The sequence below is a fragment of the Pinus tabuliformis genome, chromosome X (assembly GCF_031772625.1).
Source record: "Pinus tabuliformis cultivar Carrire ecotype Pingquan chromosome X, CPIR1, whole genome shotgun sequence".
Taxonomy (NCBI): Eukaryota; Viridiplantae; Streptophyta; class Pinopsida; order Pinales; family Pinaceae; genus Pinus; species Pinus tabuliformis.
In genome coordinates, this window is record NC_142308.1 from 424,110,883 (window position 1) to 424,126,711 (window position 15,829).

Sequence of the window (15,829 nt, forward strand, 5' to 3'; positions counted from 1 at the left end):
CTATCTAATACCATGGCCCATTTGAAACTAACTGTGGTCCCTTCTTTAAATGCGGGTCCACCACTTACAGTTATTAATATGGGCTTTATTGACTCTTTACTTAATTATAACTATGACTCAACCCTATTACATAAATAAGGGGGTTAGGGTTGGACCCTAACACGCATTGCATCCAGGACTTATCTCTCATTGCAATCGGTAAATAAACTCAAGCCCAAACAACAGGCACTTTGCGATACACGGACCGTCGGGATTATAAAACACAACATATAGAATATCACATCTAGGGACATTATCGCAATCGCAATTGGCGGTGGCCAGCGTGTTACTTCATACTCCCGTTGCGATCTACGATTGTGATTTTGTTGCATCACAACCGGGCTTCACCAGGGGCCGATTCTCGTTCCTCCTCTGACCTGCGATATGCGATATTGCAATCGCAGACGGGATCCTATCGGGGGTCGATTCTTAACACTTCCCTTTGTGTGATTGCAATATACGATTATTGCATCGCCACTTACCTAGGGATGATTCTCCTTAAGTCGCTCCTTTGTTTTTCTTCGATATGCGATATGCGGGATCCAATGGCAACTTGCCACTTGGTGCTTCCCCATTCGCTGGAACCTTTGCCATGTCATCCAATCTTGCCACATGTCCAAGTCAAACCTGAACTTTGACTTGCTATAGCTCCTACATACGAGCTCAGATTTGAGTTCCATTCGCACCATCGAATTCATAATGACGAGCTCTTCGATTTGAAGCTAAGCTTATAAATATTCTGACACTTTGATATTTTGGCAAATTTTGAGCCCCTGATCACGACACAACCTAGGTTAAGGGGAAATAATTTAGCAACCAATGATGTTCTTAACCTAGAGAAGGAGGGGGAAAGGATCAAAGCAAGAATTTTTACTGAAAGGTGTCAAATTGATCCTATGAGGCACTAGCCTTGGGGATGTTAGGGCAAAGTTTGATCTCAGAGCTAGGGCTTTCACAACTCCACTATCGGAATGGCTTTAGAATTGGTGGAGACCTTGAGGACACACCAACAGGAGAGGCTAAGAGATTGAACTTTTTGGAGTGCTACTTTGTCGGGAAAGTGATGCCCTGGTGACCCAAATTAGCTAGACCTAGAAAAAGGTGACAAAGAGTTGATTTTTGAGTGACCAACTCTTGGTGGATCAGTGTCTCAGTCTTGGGAGAATGGTGTCTAGGATAAATATGAATGAGGACCTTATTTCTTGATCAAAGAGGCCCTAAGACTAATTCACTTGTCTTCTAGGGCAAAGGGAAGAAACCTTACAACTATATACTTCGACTTGCAAAAGGTGATGGCTTATCAAGATTAATTTGTTGATGGAATTATCCCTAGGAAATTTCATTCAAAATTACATGGCCCATACATTAAGAGATGTTATATAAAGACAAAAGTCCACAATTTAAGTAATAAATGCATGCAACAATTAGCCCTAAATATATCAAAATTCCCAATCCAATGTATATGACAAAGTAAAATAAGAATAACATTAAAAGCATGTACTTACATGTAATAGAACATATCCAACCATCCACAATTTGACAATAGAGAAGCTCCAAGATAAGATAGACCAATTTCAAACATCAAAATTCATCCATAAAGCTCCAATTCATCCTCCAAGAAAAAGTGTGAAATTCTTAAGAGAGAAAAGAGATTTGATTTAAAGTGATGATGGGAAAATTTACTCATCTCACTTGTATTTATACGCTAACGAGGAGTTTGAATTAGTCTCCTAGGCCTACATAGGCCCCAAAAATAAAATAATGTTTTAATAACCTAACTTTTGGTGACAAGCCCACCAAACTAGCTCACAAATGAAATAATAAACCTCTTAAGAGGTCAAATGATAAATAATACATGTCATATAGCCCTCTAAGAGGCCTGATGACGTCCATAGGTGCCATCATGAAGAATAAGACTCTCAAAAGTGATGGACAAGGGGTTGGCCCCTTGTTTTCCAAACGATAAACCTGTGGTGTTCCCAGTAGGTGTGGGGGCACAATAATAACCTCATGAGTCTCCAAATGAGTCAAAGATGCATGTAGATCATTTGTAAGGGCTTTGATGATGGTGTAGGTGATACCAAATTATCCTACAAGTCTTGGGTCAACTTCCAAGTGCATGGTACGTCTGTGGGGTTGGTTGGGCAAAGGTGAATCAGGTGCATCTTCCTCGTCCAATAAGTGAATCTCAAGCAATCTTTGAACATCCTCGGGGATCCATGGAGGGTTAAGACCTCGTATAGGGAGACCAAATCCAAGATGGTGACCATATGAAATCCATCATAAGATATAATGCGTACCCTAGCCTTCCAATACAATAAGTCATTATAAAAACCAAGTAAAAGAGCTTGCCAACCATGGACCACAGGTGGGGACTTCATAATGGCTTGCCCTTCCATAATGGGCTTTGGCATGTGCTAACGTCTCCAAGCTCCAAATGGGGCTAACCAAGTATCATATTAGGTGGTTTCTACTTCTAAAGGGGATAATATGTTCAAGGTATATCGATTAAAAGGTGGTGATATGTGATAGAGAGGTGAATGAAATAGGGGTTGAGAAGGCGCAACCCTGGGCCACATGTTGGGATACAAGGGTAGCTAATAAGAGGTAAACTCACACTTGGGTATATAATGTATAGGAGGGAGAAATCATGGTACATGAGGTTCCCTGACCTTGATTTTTCCACCCTTATTTATATTCCTTTTGCCTTTTTATTATTTTTCTTTGATTAACTGCTCGGGGCTCGAGGGGTAAGAGCATGATGTGTGAGATATAGGAGTGAATACCCCCTTTTTAAACCAGGGGTTGGGACAATCATGGATTCCTATATGATGAAGGAGGATCATAGAACTTGTAGGAACCAGGTGGTAGCCATGATGATGGGGTAGAGCTCATGTATTAACATTTTCCCACGTGTTAAATGTGTTTGTCTCGACCATCTTTTGCATTATCTAGTACATTTTCTAGTTGAATGTGGCAAATTATGCTTTTATCTTTATCTTTTAGCTGCATCAACCTCTAGGGCATCATTCCAGGCCTAACCCAAGGTGGGGGCAAGGGGAAGGGGAAATCTAACCCTATGTGGACCTAGTGGAGGAATGTGGACCCAGGTGGGAAAAATGATGAATGGGGTAATAATTAGTGGAAAGTGGGTAATATATGCAGATAAGGGAGCGGGACCACGCAACCAAAATCAGGGTTTCCCATGAAATACCATCCCTAAAGCCAAATGGTTAGTAAAAGAAATTCCACGGGACTAAAATCCAAGGTTAATATCCAAAAGGGGTATAGGGGACAAGAGCACAGACCTAACCCATTATTTCTACCGAATGCATCCATGATAAGCAAACTGCATACCTTATGGTTTGGGAGGCCCACCTTCAAACATATGATCATGGCAGATGGGTGATGGACCACATCATTGGCTGGATCAATTAGAACGTAAGATAGGGGAGTACTTGTATCAACAGTGGATGGTAAAATTTGCGAGATGGAATGGAAGCTCGAGCTTGCAAATTGGAAATGGGCGTTTTTCCTCCTAGAAGCAACAACAATGGTCGAACTTGTGCACGCGAGAATGGTTGTTTGAGTTTTAGGCTTCCATGCTCGAGCTTCACACATGAGGATTTGGAGGCTATCTTAATTCGATTTGGAGGCTTGAGCTTTGCCCACTCGCCACCCACTCCAATAACACAGCCAACCGACGGATGAGCTCGACAGTCACATTAGATCGCCAGAGAATCAGAACATTCCTGCATACAAAGCGATTGACCTCGAAGTTTGAGGAAACAATCACTGGTAGCGGAGTCATAAGTTTTTCTGGTCGACAAACATTCCTGGGCAATTGCTACGCCTGGGTAGACTAATCCATCTTATTTTGCAATGATTTTTTTAATTAATTTAATGTACAATTGTGGTCATATCTGTCATACCAGTATTAACACCAAAGAATAATTGTGGGCTGAGCATTTATGACATTCAAGGTAAAATTAAACCTGATGCAAATCGAGGTAAGCCCTGAAGGACTCCACCGATTTCCCTTTTAATGATGTACCCCAATTTTTTGGCAGTTTCCCAACAACTCTGTCAGAGTTGGAATGAGTTGTTGAAAAATAAATATCCTGCCTCTATTTGAACCCCAACAAATTTTGCCTTTTTCTTGACCACAAATTTGTAGAGGATTTCTGTGTGATAAGGCATTCATTTTCCCTTATTTGGACCACAATTTTGTGAAAGATTTTCATAAATTGGGTATAAATTTATGTCTGTAAATTCTCTAAAATGCAATTACAATTTTGGTTGTCATAAATTGCAACTAAAAATACAAATTAGTACGTTCCCTATCACAATTTCAATAATCTTGAAATAACAAAGTTTCAAAAAACAACAAGTAATGACCAAACGGTGATTTTCCATGAAAATATTTGCAACATGAACCTGAAGACCATTATTCTTGAAGGCAAGAGTATTAATGTGACATCTATTACGCGATGGCGAGCCTTTAAAGCTAAATGCTCTACTGGATTGTGTACTAATCAACCTTTGACATTATGAATTAGAACTAGAAATAAGCAAATAAATAAATCTCCTGTGAAGCTGTAAAGTAATGTGCTTTGTTTGTTCGAAGAGAGGCATCACTATACTGATTTGAAATTTGAATGGAGACAATCTCTTTATTACATCCCGCTCCCATAATGGCCCACACATTCCTCTTTCCACATAGATAAGATAAGATAATTATATTTATGTCCAACTAATGACCACAAAGTAGGTCAAAGGGACTGTTGAGTATAATGATGTCCATAAAATGCAGGAGAACCAAACGATCTCCTATAAAAAAATAATATGAATATGAAATGTACAATGCAGGAACATAAAAGATACAATGTATGGAATACCCTAATGAAGAGGATTAGACTAATCTCTCCTAATATTCGAGATTGGTTGAAGAGCAATGAAAAAAATCCACAAAGTTTGCTGGCTCGATGAAGGGTCAGTGGGAGGTACGAACTGTCCACTAACTTGTTGTCTAGGGGAGTTTGTGCACTGCTGAGGTCTAGAGGATCTAGTCCATCTTCCATGGATTGATCTAAGACGATTTAACTGCTGAGGTCTCGTGTAGCGGGGTGAGGTCCCACGGATCCTCACTGGTTTAGAGTCTGTTCACTTTCACCTGGAAAAGTATGTTGGGACTATTCTATTTTTCTAAATTATATCCAAAGTCACTATTTACATCCTACAAATAAGAGAAATATCACTGTAAAATTAATGCATCTTTCTAAATATTGACATCGACTAAATCTTGTCTTGTAGCATCATGTAAATTCCACATACATTTCCTTTAACGAAATCCTAAAAATATTAGTATTGAGACAAATCAAATCTATCAATACCACAAATTATCATAAACTTGAAATTCAAAAACTTAACTAAATTAAACTTACTTTAATTACCAAACAAAATTATAAAAATAAAAACAAATAATATTTAATTTAATAACTTTAATATAACATAACACTCACTGCATTATTTTTTACGCTAACCTAAATATATTATCTGTCTTATAAGCTATCTTTACTCCAGTAAAAATTAAAATTAAATAAATATATTATCTGTGCCATAAGCTATCTTTACTCCAGTAAAAATTAAAATTAAATAATTTCTTTCTTTCTTTCTAACTATATTCTTAAACTAACCTTCAATGACTACTATGTAGCACTTGTTTTATAAGAAACTTATAGCAGTTGTTTTATTATTGTCCTTTCGTAAATTCCTTAGGGTTTATCCTATGCCATTCATAACTTTTTGGCCGTTGTCATTATACGAGGAGCCCTTGTAAACTGAAATCGACTTGACTCATAACCATTCAGTTTCTAATATAGTGGTGTGGACTGCCATGCTAGCAGAGAAAAGAAACCCGGAGAAGAAGGCGCTTCGGCTTTCTAAGAACCTGAACTTGATTAAGAAGAAGGGCAGTGGGGGTGCCGCGGAAAAAAAAGCGAATGATCTTTGAGATCGACTGGGAAATTTAGAGGACGGAATATTGATTACTTCGCTTGTTGCAGACTGGGAAAAAGCAGTGGGTGCGCCATTTCAGATTGCCCCATGTCTTTTGTCATCCATTTTCAATCTCAGCACATTAGCTAACACTGCAATAACACGTTTAAAATGTCTGTTACGCCAAGCCAAGCAAATCAGGATGTGGGGATAGAGAGCCGAATCAACATTCTACAGTAATGGAATGAGCAATACGTGGGTTAATGAAACACCATAGGTTGATTTCTCAAAATAACAAACTGACGGGTCACAAATCGAAACACTTCATTGCTCAAACCGGTAAATGGAAGCGCTCCTTGCCATTAATTTTTTTAGCTAGCCTGTTTCCTGAATTATTTTTTAATAATTAAAAATAGGAACAGAACTGAAAAACTATTTATATATCTTTTATGTTATCCTTTCAGTCATGTATTAGACTAAAAATATTCAGATAGGCCCTTCATAATTTAAAAATATGAAATTCGTCAATATAAACTATGCCTTCCATGTAATTATGTCGTGTATTTGAAAATTGATGCTCCGAGCAGCAGCGCTGTGGTGATTGAACTTTACAGGAGCAGCATTACTACTGTGGATATTCTTACTACTGAACTGCGCGGTGTGTTATTTTCTTCCTCCACTGTATACATATAAATATGCAAGGCTAAGAGGATTTTAAGATTTTTGACAACCCCACAAATATAACAGTGGGTTTTATGATCTTCAGGCCATGTCTCGCACTACTGTGATAGAATGCCAGGGCTGCCCCCCACTGAGGGCACTGACATTCGATGCTTTGGGGTTGATTAAAGGTCAGAAATTGTAAACTTCCTTGCTCTTATCAATTTTTCCTCCCTCTGTAAAGCTGACAGAGTTTATTAATATGTTTGATGGCTTTAATGGTGATTTACAGTTATTCAAGTTCAAGGAGAAAAAGGGTTGCCAGAGGTCGTTGACAGATGGGGGCAACCCGATCCTGACCGGGCTGTCTTAGTCACTTCTCTTTCGAGTGACCACGAAAATCCTGTAAGAATCTCAAATGGTGTAGAAGATTTAGGGGTTATGGTTATTTTCACTTGTTTTATTTGATAAAAAAAGAGAATTTTATATTATAGGCACCCAAAAATGGTGGACGTTATTAATGCATGATGATTTATAGGTGATTATCGAGGTTGGTGTACTGAAATTCTTATCTCGTCGATATAGGTGGCCCCTCTCAGATTTCACTAGCTGCAATATTATTTAGAATTTTCCTTTAGCATTATCGTAGAATAAAACATTTTTAGCCTGTACGAGTTATGGAGGGAGCTGAAAGTTACACCTTTTTTTGTGGTTTCCGTAAGGTTGTCTTCTAACTTTTCTATCATTCTCATATTTTAAAACTCTTATATGCAAGCCAAGCATGTAATTGCTGAAGTTAACAAGTAATAAACTCGTAAAAGTGTTTATGTGGTGAATGAGCGTTAATTATATAGCATACCGTGTACTAAAGCACATATATTTGTCTAATTCATATATCCTGACCTGCAGCTTGACTCTTGACTAGTTATTGCAAAAATTTAAGTGTTAACCTGGTAAAGGAAGATTGTCATTTACCTGGTGTGCTAGCTTGAGTGGTTCGATATCATGCAGAAGGTCTTGAGATTGATCCCCATGGGCTGGTTGCCTCTGTTGCATGTCTTGCTTAGTCAGGCACGGTAGTCGGTGCTGATGGGTTTGCACTGGGTACCATCTGTGAAATGTGGAGAAGGGCATGAGAGTTTGTCATTTACCATGGGCAAATATTTAATTTTTTATATTTGACATAGAGACGTGACTAGCAGGTATTATTTCAATGGAATTTCAAACCCGTCAACTAGTAATGTTACCTTGAATTGTATATTGAGCAGCAGGGGATCAATGTTATTAAAACTGAACTGGTTGACCCCAAAAAAAACCCAAAACAAAACTGATTGACCCAGAAATGTATAAATTATTCAAATCATGTTAAAAAAATATATTTCTTACATCAATATAAATTCAAAGCATTAGACACCAAATATGCAAAGTTTTCTTTTGTATATAGAAATTGTAAGGGTGAATATAGCAAAATGGTACATAGTGCAATATATGTCTGAACCACAATACATTAATATTGAGGCTCTAAAGCACCTGCAGAGTCCAAAAATGATCATACTAAATTCAACATTCAAATCAAACAATATATTCATCTGAATCTAGATCCTCTACATTTTCTACATTGGTATGCCCTGTTTCTTGACTTGATGCTCTGGAGTCCATTTTCTGTGGTAGTGGATGTGGCTGGAAGTAATCCAGATTCCAGAATAAGTCCATGCAGGATAGGAAGGGTCATTGTTAAATATATCAGAATTAGGTTTTAGAGTAGTTGTAGGGTTTTTGTTTTTGTTTTTGTTATCTTTTGATTTTATTTTTCATTTTTTTGGGGGAAGGAGACCAAGTGGTTTAAAGTTGGTCAAACCAACTGGTTTTGACTGGTTTTGTCTTGAACTGATTCTGGCTGTTGTTGTCTTGAAACAGTTTGTTAGTTTTCTAATACCTAGCTGCTAATTTAATAAGTATTCTGAAATTAAAGAACTGAAAACTGAACTGTCAAATTCACTTACTAAATATGCTGAGTATTCTAACAGAATAATAGCGGAAAAATAAATTCTTGAAGACACATGCACACAATAAAACAATACACCTGAAATTTACCCAGGAAACCCCAACTGGGGAAAAGTTGCCAATTTGTGTTTTTATTCAAATAATGATTACAAATCTGAGGGAAAATTTCCCTTCAATTCACTGACCCTCAACACAGTTGGTCTGCGCACTCCTTCTGTACTCGGCCTCCCTGCATGGACTCGTACAGGCTAATTCGGCCCTTCTGCGCAAGCTAATTGGGCCGTGGAAGAGATGTATGCTGGCTGAAGGAATACGCTGAGGCTATTCGGCTTCCCTTCCTGCCCTAGTGCATTGATATGGAAAATTCTTCTTTTGTTGAGCCGAACACACAAATCGTCTAGTGCATACTTAGCCAAGTCTGTGCCCTTTTTTCCTTAGAAATTCGACCTAGGCCCACAAACTCTGCGAATGGCGGAGATTAAATCTCAATGGGCGGCTGAGATCAATTCACTTTTTGACTATAGGTAAATTAAAATTTTCCTAAGTCAAAATAATAAGAAAAAGTAAACTGCACCTTATTTTCACTTGTGGGTCCCTCTGCTAAATTTAATGCACCTCTAAATTTAGCAGGAACCCTTCCTTCTCTAAATCCATTTAACGCAGTTGAGAATAACACCAGTCAATTCTTATTCATTTATATGCTTAATTGATTGGTACGAAATTTTTGAGTTGATTGGCTTTAGGTATCTCACCTGCTCAACTACATACCCATTGGATCTGTGACACCGGTCAAAACACTTTTAAGATAACTTTCCTTGCTGATTTTTGCCTTTTTAGTGGCAGATACGCAACTTTTGTAGCAGATATGAAATAATATAGCGTTGATTTACACTTGTCATGGGCTGATTTAATATTCATAATTGTAGATTGAAGTTGTACTTGCTGTTGGAGATCAATTCTTAGCAGAGATCTGATTAGTTACAAAGTGCAGATTTGAAGTGTGTTGCAAGGTTTCTTTGAGTATTTTGTACTCCAGAATCCTAGATTACTAGGGATCCCCCATGACTCTAGAGGAGCACTAGCCCAAAGTGAGGGAGATTATGGGAGGTGACATCAGCATATTCTCCAAGTGTTTGTTTGATTCCCATGTAACTGGAATCTCCAAGGGCAGTTTGGAGTGATATCAGGGCTCCATGAGATAGTTCTAGGACAACTCTGTACATAACATGGCTATTTTGATTTCATTACAAGCAACAGTTGGGTCAAACAAGGCTGCCCTCATCTCCCACATTGTTTGGGATTGACATTGATGAATTGTAGAAATTTCTTAGGGAGAACACTAATACAGATGATGGTTGCATTATATACCATGTCTTGATTGCCATACTCTTGTTTGCAAAGGATGTGGCCCTTTTGTGTTTACCCCTCGAGGTCCTTCAGAGTCAATTGGATACTTTTGCTCGCATTTGCGAGCTCAAGTAGATGACAATCAACGTTGGCAAAAACTAAGATCAAGATTTTCAAAACCTCCATGAAATCTGTGGAAGATTTTTAATTATTTTCTGCTGATCACAGTGGATGTTACCATAGCCTACATATATTTGGGGCTTTAGTTTTGGGCCCTTGGTCCACTCTGGGGTTTTTATTTCCAATCCTAGTGTTGCTTGGGGTTTGCTTCCTTGGCCTTGCTCAAAAACTAACGTTCCCATTTGTGTTTTCAAGACATCCCTACAAAGATGGTAGCTTTTTGAAACCATCATCAAGCCTATATTTTTTATGGAGTTCAGATTTGGGCATTGTTCTTTCCTCCATAGCTTGGGAGCCTGTTGAGAGGGTCTATTGAATTTTCTATCATGCTTCGATGTATGATCCAATACAAATGGACCATCTCTTAGGTGATTGTCCAAAGTGAGTTTGGGGCCCATCCTTTACTCTTGGAGAAATTTTTAAACACTCATTTTCATTCTTCAAAAGAACTGTACTCTAGGGGACTTTTCTTCTTGTTGGGATAGACACCCTATCTTGCTCTTTGCTCTTTCAAGGAGTTGAACCTTTTTGGATGCAGAGGGAACTAGTTTAGTTTGCACACCATTTCTGCAGTCCCTTGACATTTCTTTAGATTATTTCCCTTCTTTCAATTATATAATTATTCTTTGGATGATCTTGGTCCTCCTCCTTGCTAAAGGAGAGATCATTAGGGAAATTGAGGATGACATCTATGAGGCATACTCTGACTCTTGGCCCAAGGATCTCCCTTTTTATGATCATTTCATGCATTGTAGGATGGTCTCATTGTTCGTCTTAACTACATTCAATGCCATTGGGTATATGGGCTCAAGATCCATATTGACTAGTTGTGGCTTTTTGTCACCCATCTATGGATCAATATAGACCACCACATCTCATGATCTGAGAGGTTTTGCTAGCTTTGCCATCACTAAGAGATGAAGTTCAAGGGGCACTTTGTTTTCAAATTTCCCATTTACTGTAAGATTCAAGGGAGGTACCATTTGTTGTTCCGGGATTCAGGGAGTTCCCTTACAAGTTCCTTTCTCTATCTCTAATGGAGATGCCTGGCATTACACCAATGTTATCGGAACCAAACTAGTCATCGGACAGGTCTACCCCAAAAAATGTGAACAGGAGAAAAACTAGACCAAAAAACTAATCAACAAAAAAATATGTAAAATTTTCAAATTTTGAAAAAAAAAATGTATTCATGTGCATCCATGTCAATCAAAACCATTATACACAAATATGCAAAGTTTCTCATTGTCTCATATATATAGCAAGGGTGCATATCAATGATTAAAAAATTGGCACAGTGATAAAAAAAATCATAAAAGTTGGGAAAAATAGCAAATATTGGCAAAATTAAAGAAAATACATGAAAAAATAAAAAATAAAAAAATTGACTTAAATTGCCCCTTGTTTGCATAGTGGCGTTTTTGGATCAAATCGCGATTTCTTTTGCGATTTTTATGATTGTATCACGATTTTTCAGTTGAAAAAAATTGTGATGTGATGATTTTATCGCAATGTTTGCAACATTGGTGCATATAACCCAAATAGTGTAGAAAATTGTAGGCCCAACCCGGTTTTAGATATAGGAATCACATTAGTTTAATGCCCAACCAAACATAGATTTATGCTGCTGTTTTTAAACATGAATATTTGCTAAAGCATGAAACACATAAGCCTACTCTACTCTTTTACTTTCACTGAGAATAAATGCAGTACACACAAATTTTAACATAGTGATTTTTGGTCCAAAGTCCCTGGAAAATCCTTGAAAGGAAAACCTGTGAGGAGAGAGAGATTTTTATTACTTTCAGAGAAAATATTACAGCAGTTATGTCAACTTATCTCATACGAAATCATGCCCAGATTTCCTAGAATTTCGTGCTGTAGCTGCTCCTCAAATGCTGTGCCAAACAAATCCTTGTTTTTTGTGCCAATCACACCCATAAATTCATGCCTGACAGTATCCTAAAAATTCATGCCAGCTGCACAATTTTCCCAGCAATTCCTCCCTTGAAAATTGCGCTGGTTACTGACTAACAAGCTGTAATTGATGCTGTCAAAATACCTTGATTTTCGTGCCTAGGCTTTCTGAGAATTTGTGCTACTACTTAAAGCTCTGATAACTTCAATTTTTGTGCTGTCAGACCTCTAGAAATCTGCACAGACTCCCTTGAAAATTGTTAAGTTATGGTATGTTCTATGCTTATAACAGTTTACTTCTTTTCCTTATTATATTCCACAGATTAGCAATCACATGTACATAAAGTAAAGTGCAAATAGAACATTAAACGATCGACAGAAACAAGCCAAGACAAGAGACACAAGATGTGGCGGCTAGCCAGGGACAAACCCCACAATGTGTGGGGAAACCCTTTGATAAAATCTTCTTTTATCTTCAATAATTCATCAGAGAGAAATGGTACAATAAATCTAATTCATATCAGCAGTAGCAAACCCTAGATCAGTGGCATCAGCATTAGCGGTTTCATCATCAAACTAGGGCAGACGATATCTCACAAACCGGCCGTCGGATCGGCTTGATTCCACCACCAAAAGTTGCGGCTTCAAGAGGAGGTTCAAATGAACCTACAACGCAGTTCAGATGAGGAGATCTTCTAGTCCACGCAGGTCAAACTTTACTTTTGCAGTTGCAGCTTTAGTTTCGGCAGCTTCCGGCTTCAAACTAGGGCAGTCGATATCTTGCAAACCGTCTGTTGGATTGACTTGATTCCACCACCAAAATTTGCGGCTTCCAGAGGAGGTTCAAATGAACCTACAGCGCAGTTCAGATGAGGAGATCTTCTAGTCCACGCAGGTCAATCTTTAGTTTTGCAGTTGCAGCTTTAGTTTCAGCAGCATCCGGCTTCACATGTGTGAGGGAGAGACCCTTTTCTGCGCAGTAGAGAAGAGACTCTTTTCTGCGTAGTAGAGAGAGAGAGATGTGATGAGATGGTCCAAATGAGGAAAAATCCTCCTGTATTTATACACAATGTTGGTGTTTGAATAGATGCGACTGTTGGGCTTCCTGGGCCTACATGAGTTGTAGGTCGGCTTGATAATAAATTCATATCTCCATGAATACTTATCGAAATCGGATGATCTTTATATCAATCCTACACCTCTCGACGAGAGGAATCTAATAAAAATATTATCAGCCATGAATAAGATGACCCACATGAAGTTTTGCCCTAGTTTCCAATTTTAACACTCTCTCTCGACTAGGGAGAACTTCATCTGCAATCTGTCTATCGGTCATTACTATTCATCCATCAAATGCACTGCCCTGTACAACCTGTCTCTTGCCCTGCTCTGCGCTATTTTGCCTGTTCTGCTTTGTCTTGTTCTGCCCTGTACTGGTCTATATTATTCTGCTCTTGCATTGTTCTATTCTGCTCTGCTTTTGTCCGAATTATGAAGAAGAAGAAATGATCGAGGATGTATCGTACTGACTCAAAGTTAGTCTTAGAGTATGTACCACTGGTCCCAAACCAGTCTCAACCAACCTGAAGTCAGCGTCATATTGAGTACAACTCCACTGGTCTCAGACCAGTATCATCCTCCACTGACTCAAAGTCAGTCTCAGAGTGCGTACCATTGGTCCCAGACCAGTCTCAACCGTCCCGAAGTCAGCTTCATATGTACCACTCCTACCACTGGTCCCAGACCAGTATCGCAATCTCAGAGAGTGTACCACTAGTCCCAGATGAGTCTCAACCGACCCGAAGTCTGCGTCATAGTATGTACCACTCTCACTGGTCCCAGACCAGTACTGCACTGACACGAAGTTAGTCTCAAAGTATGTACCACTGGTCCCAGACCAGTCTCAACCGACTCGAAGTCAGTGTCATAGTATGGTACAACTCCTACCACTGGTCCCAGACCGGTATCGTAGTCTCAAAGAGTGTACCACTGGTCCCAGACTAGTCTCAATCGACCTGATGTCAGCGTCATAGTATGTACCACTTTCACTGGTCCCAGACCAGTACTACACTGACACGAAGTCAGTCTCAGAGTATGTACCACTGGTCCCAGACCAGTCTCAACCGACTGGAAGTCAGTGTCATAGTATGATACAACTCCTACCACTGGTCCCAGACCAGTATCATTGATCTCGGATCAATGGAGGTCATCCTAGTGTAGGGAGTACGGTAGATACAACGATGCGTCCATCGGTACTACTATGGTCCCTAACTTCATTTCCCTGCTGATTGATCAGATGAGAGGTACTTCCCATGAGTCCTAGACTGCATGGGTAGGATGCCTCGACATGAGAACTAATCAATCCTGTCCTCACAGGAGAACACATCAATCCTGCTACAATCGCCATGGAGAACACATCAATCCAGGCCGCCATGGAGAACACATCAATCCAGGCCTCACAGGAGAACACATCAATCCTGCTACAATTGCCATGGAGAACACATCATTCCAGGCCTCACAGGAGAACACATCAATCCTGCTACAATTGCCATGTAGAACACATCAATCCAGGCCTCACAGGAGAACACATCGATCTTGCTACAATCGCCATGGAGAACACATCAATCCAAGCCTCACAGGAGAACTAATCATCCTGTTACACAGGAGAGTGAATCATCCTGTTCCACAAGAGAGCGAATCATCTTGTCCCACAAGAGAGCGAATCATCTTGTTCCAGTGCGCACCACCAGGGGAGGGTGAGTCACCTTGTGGTCGTATGTTGCTCCAATAAGAACTGCAAGCCCTCAGAGCTCCCAGAGCTCAATGTATACAACATGCAGGACCTATGTTGCCAGGAAACGTGGGTTCGGGGACGGGTACGGGTGCGGGGACGGGGACGAGGACGTCATTTTTCGAAACAGGGTGCGTGGGTTCGTCGGGGGTATATTATAATATATATATATTATATTTTATAAATTATAATATATATGAATTTGTATATTTTTCAACTTTAAACAAGAAAACTAAAATATTTATGATTTAAACTTTAAATATTTAAACATGCACATCATTGAACATTCAACATTCACAATGAAATTTCAAAATTTCTAGTTAGATATCAAGTGCAAATTGGAGTTTACATATTAATAAGAATCATGATATATGTCCATCGTCATACTACATTCAAAATTTGTCTTAAGGCATCTCCAAACAAGAACTGGGAAATTTTAAAATACTAAAATAAAAGTATCTAATAGTGAACAATGGCTTCCTCAAGCGATGTCATCAACATCACTCAGATCTTCAGTTAGCATGCTCTCCAGGTAGGGATCACTCTCATCTTGAGGCTCTTGCTCATCCATAGCAATTGGAGGTAGCTCAATAAGGCCATCTGGTTGTATTTCCTCATCCACACACATAGCATTGTTTGTGTATTGGTCCCATCTCTTGAAAGGACCCTTGTATCCAGGGTCTTTTTGAGATATGAGACGAAGTGTGCTATGAATGTACACTAAGTTCTCTGCCTTCTTTGAGCCCAACATATTTCTCTTTACTAAATGGATAAAGGCATAAGTACTCCAATTCCTCTCACAAGATGAAGAACTAGCTACCTAGAATATTAGGGGAAGCCCATTAAATTAATTAAAAAATAAAATATAAAAACTAAAATGAACCCAAAAGAACC

General features: G+C 39.0%; 1 protein-coding gene across 4 annotated transcripts in view; it reads left to right on the forward strand.

Annotated features, from left to right (window-relative positions):
• The first annotated feature begins 5,805 nt into the window (after window positions 1–5,805).
• Window positions 5,806–15,829, forward strand: part of LOC149140384 (Transducin/WD40 repeat-like superfamily protein) — a 264,051-nt gene continuing 254,027 nt past the window's right edge. For 2 of the 4 annotated variants that reach the window (XR_016264991.1, XM_089450078.1), the window contains exons 1-4: window positions 5,806–6,375; window positions 6,624–6,694; window positions 6,803–6,887; window positions 6,989–7,101. Coding sequence is in view for 3 of the 4 variants with exons in the window: in XM_089450078.1 (XP_089306204.1) it covers window positions 6,806–6,887; window positions 6,989–7,101 (195 nt within the window). In the remaining variant the exon portion in view is untranslated. The remainder of the gene's footprint in view (window positions 6,376–6,623; window positions 6,695–6,802; window positions 6,888–6,988; window positions 7,102–15,829) is intronic. The other 2 variants (XM_089450077.1, XM_089450079.1) reach the window with 2 other exon arrangements.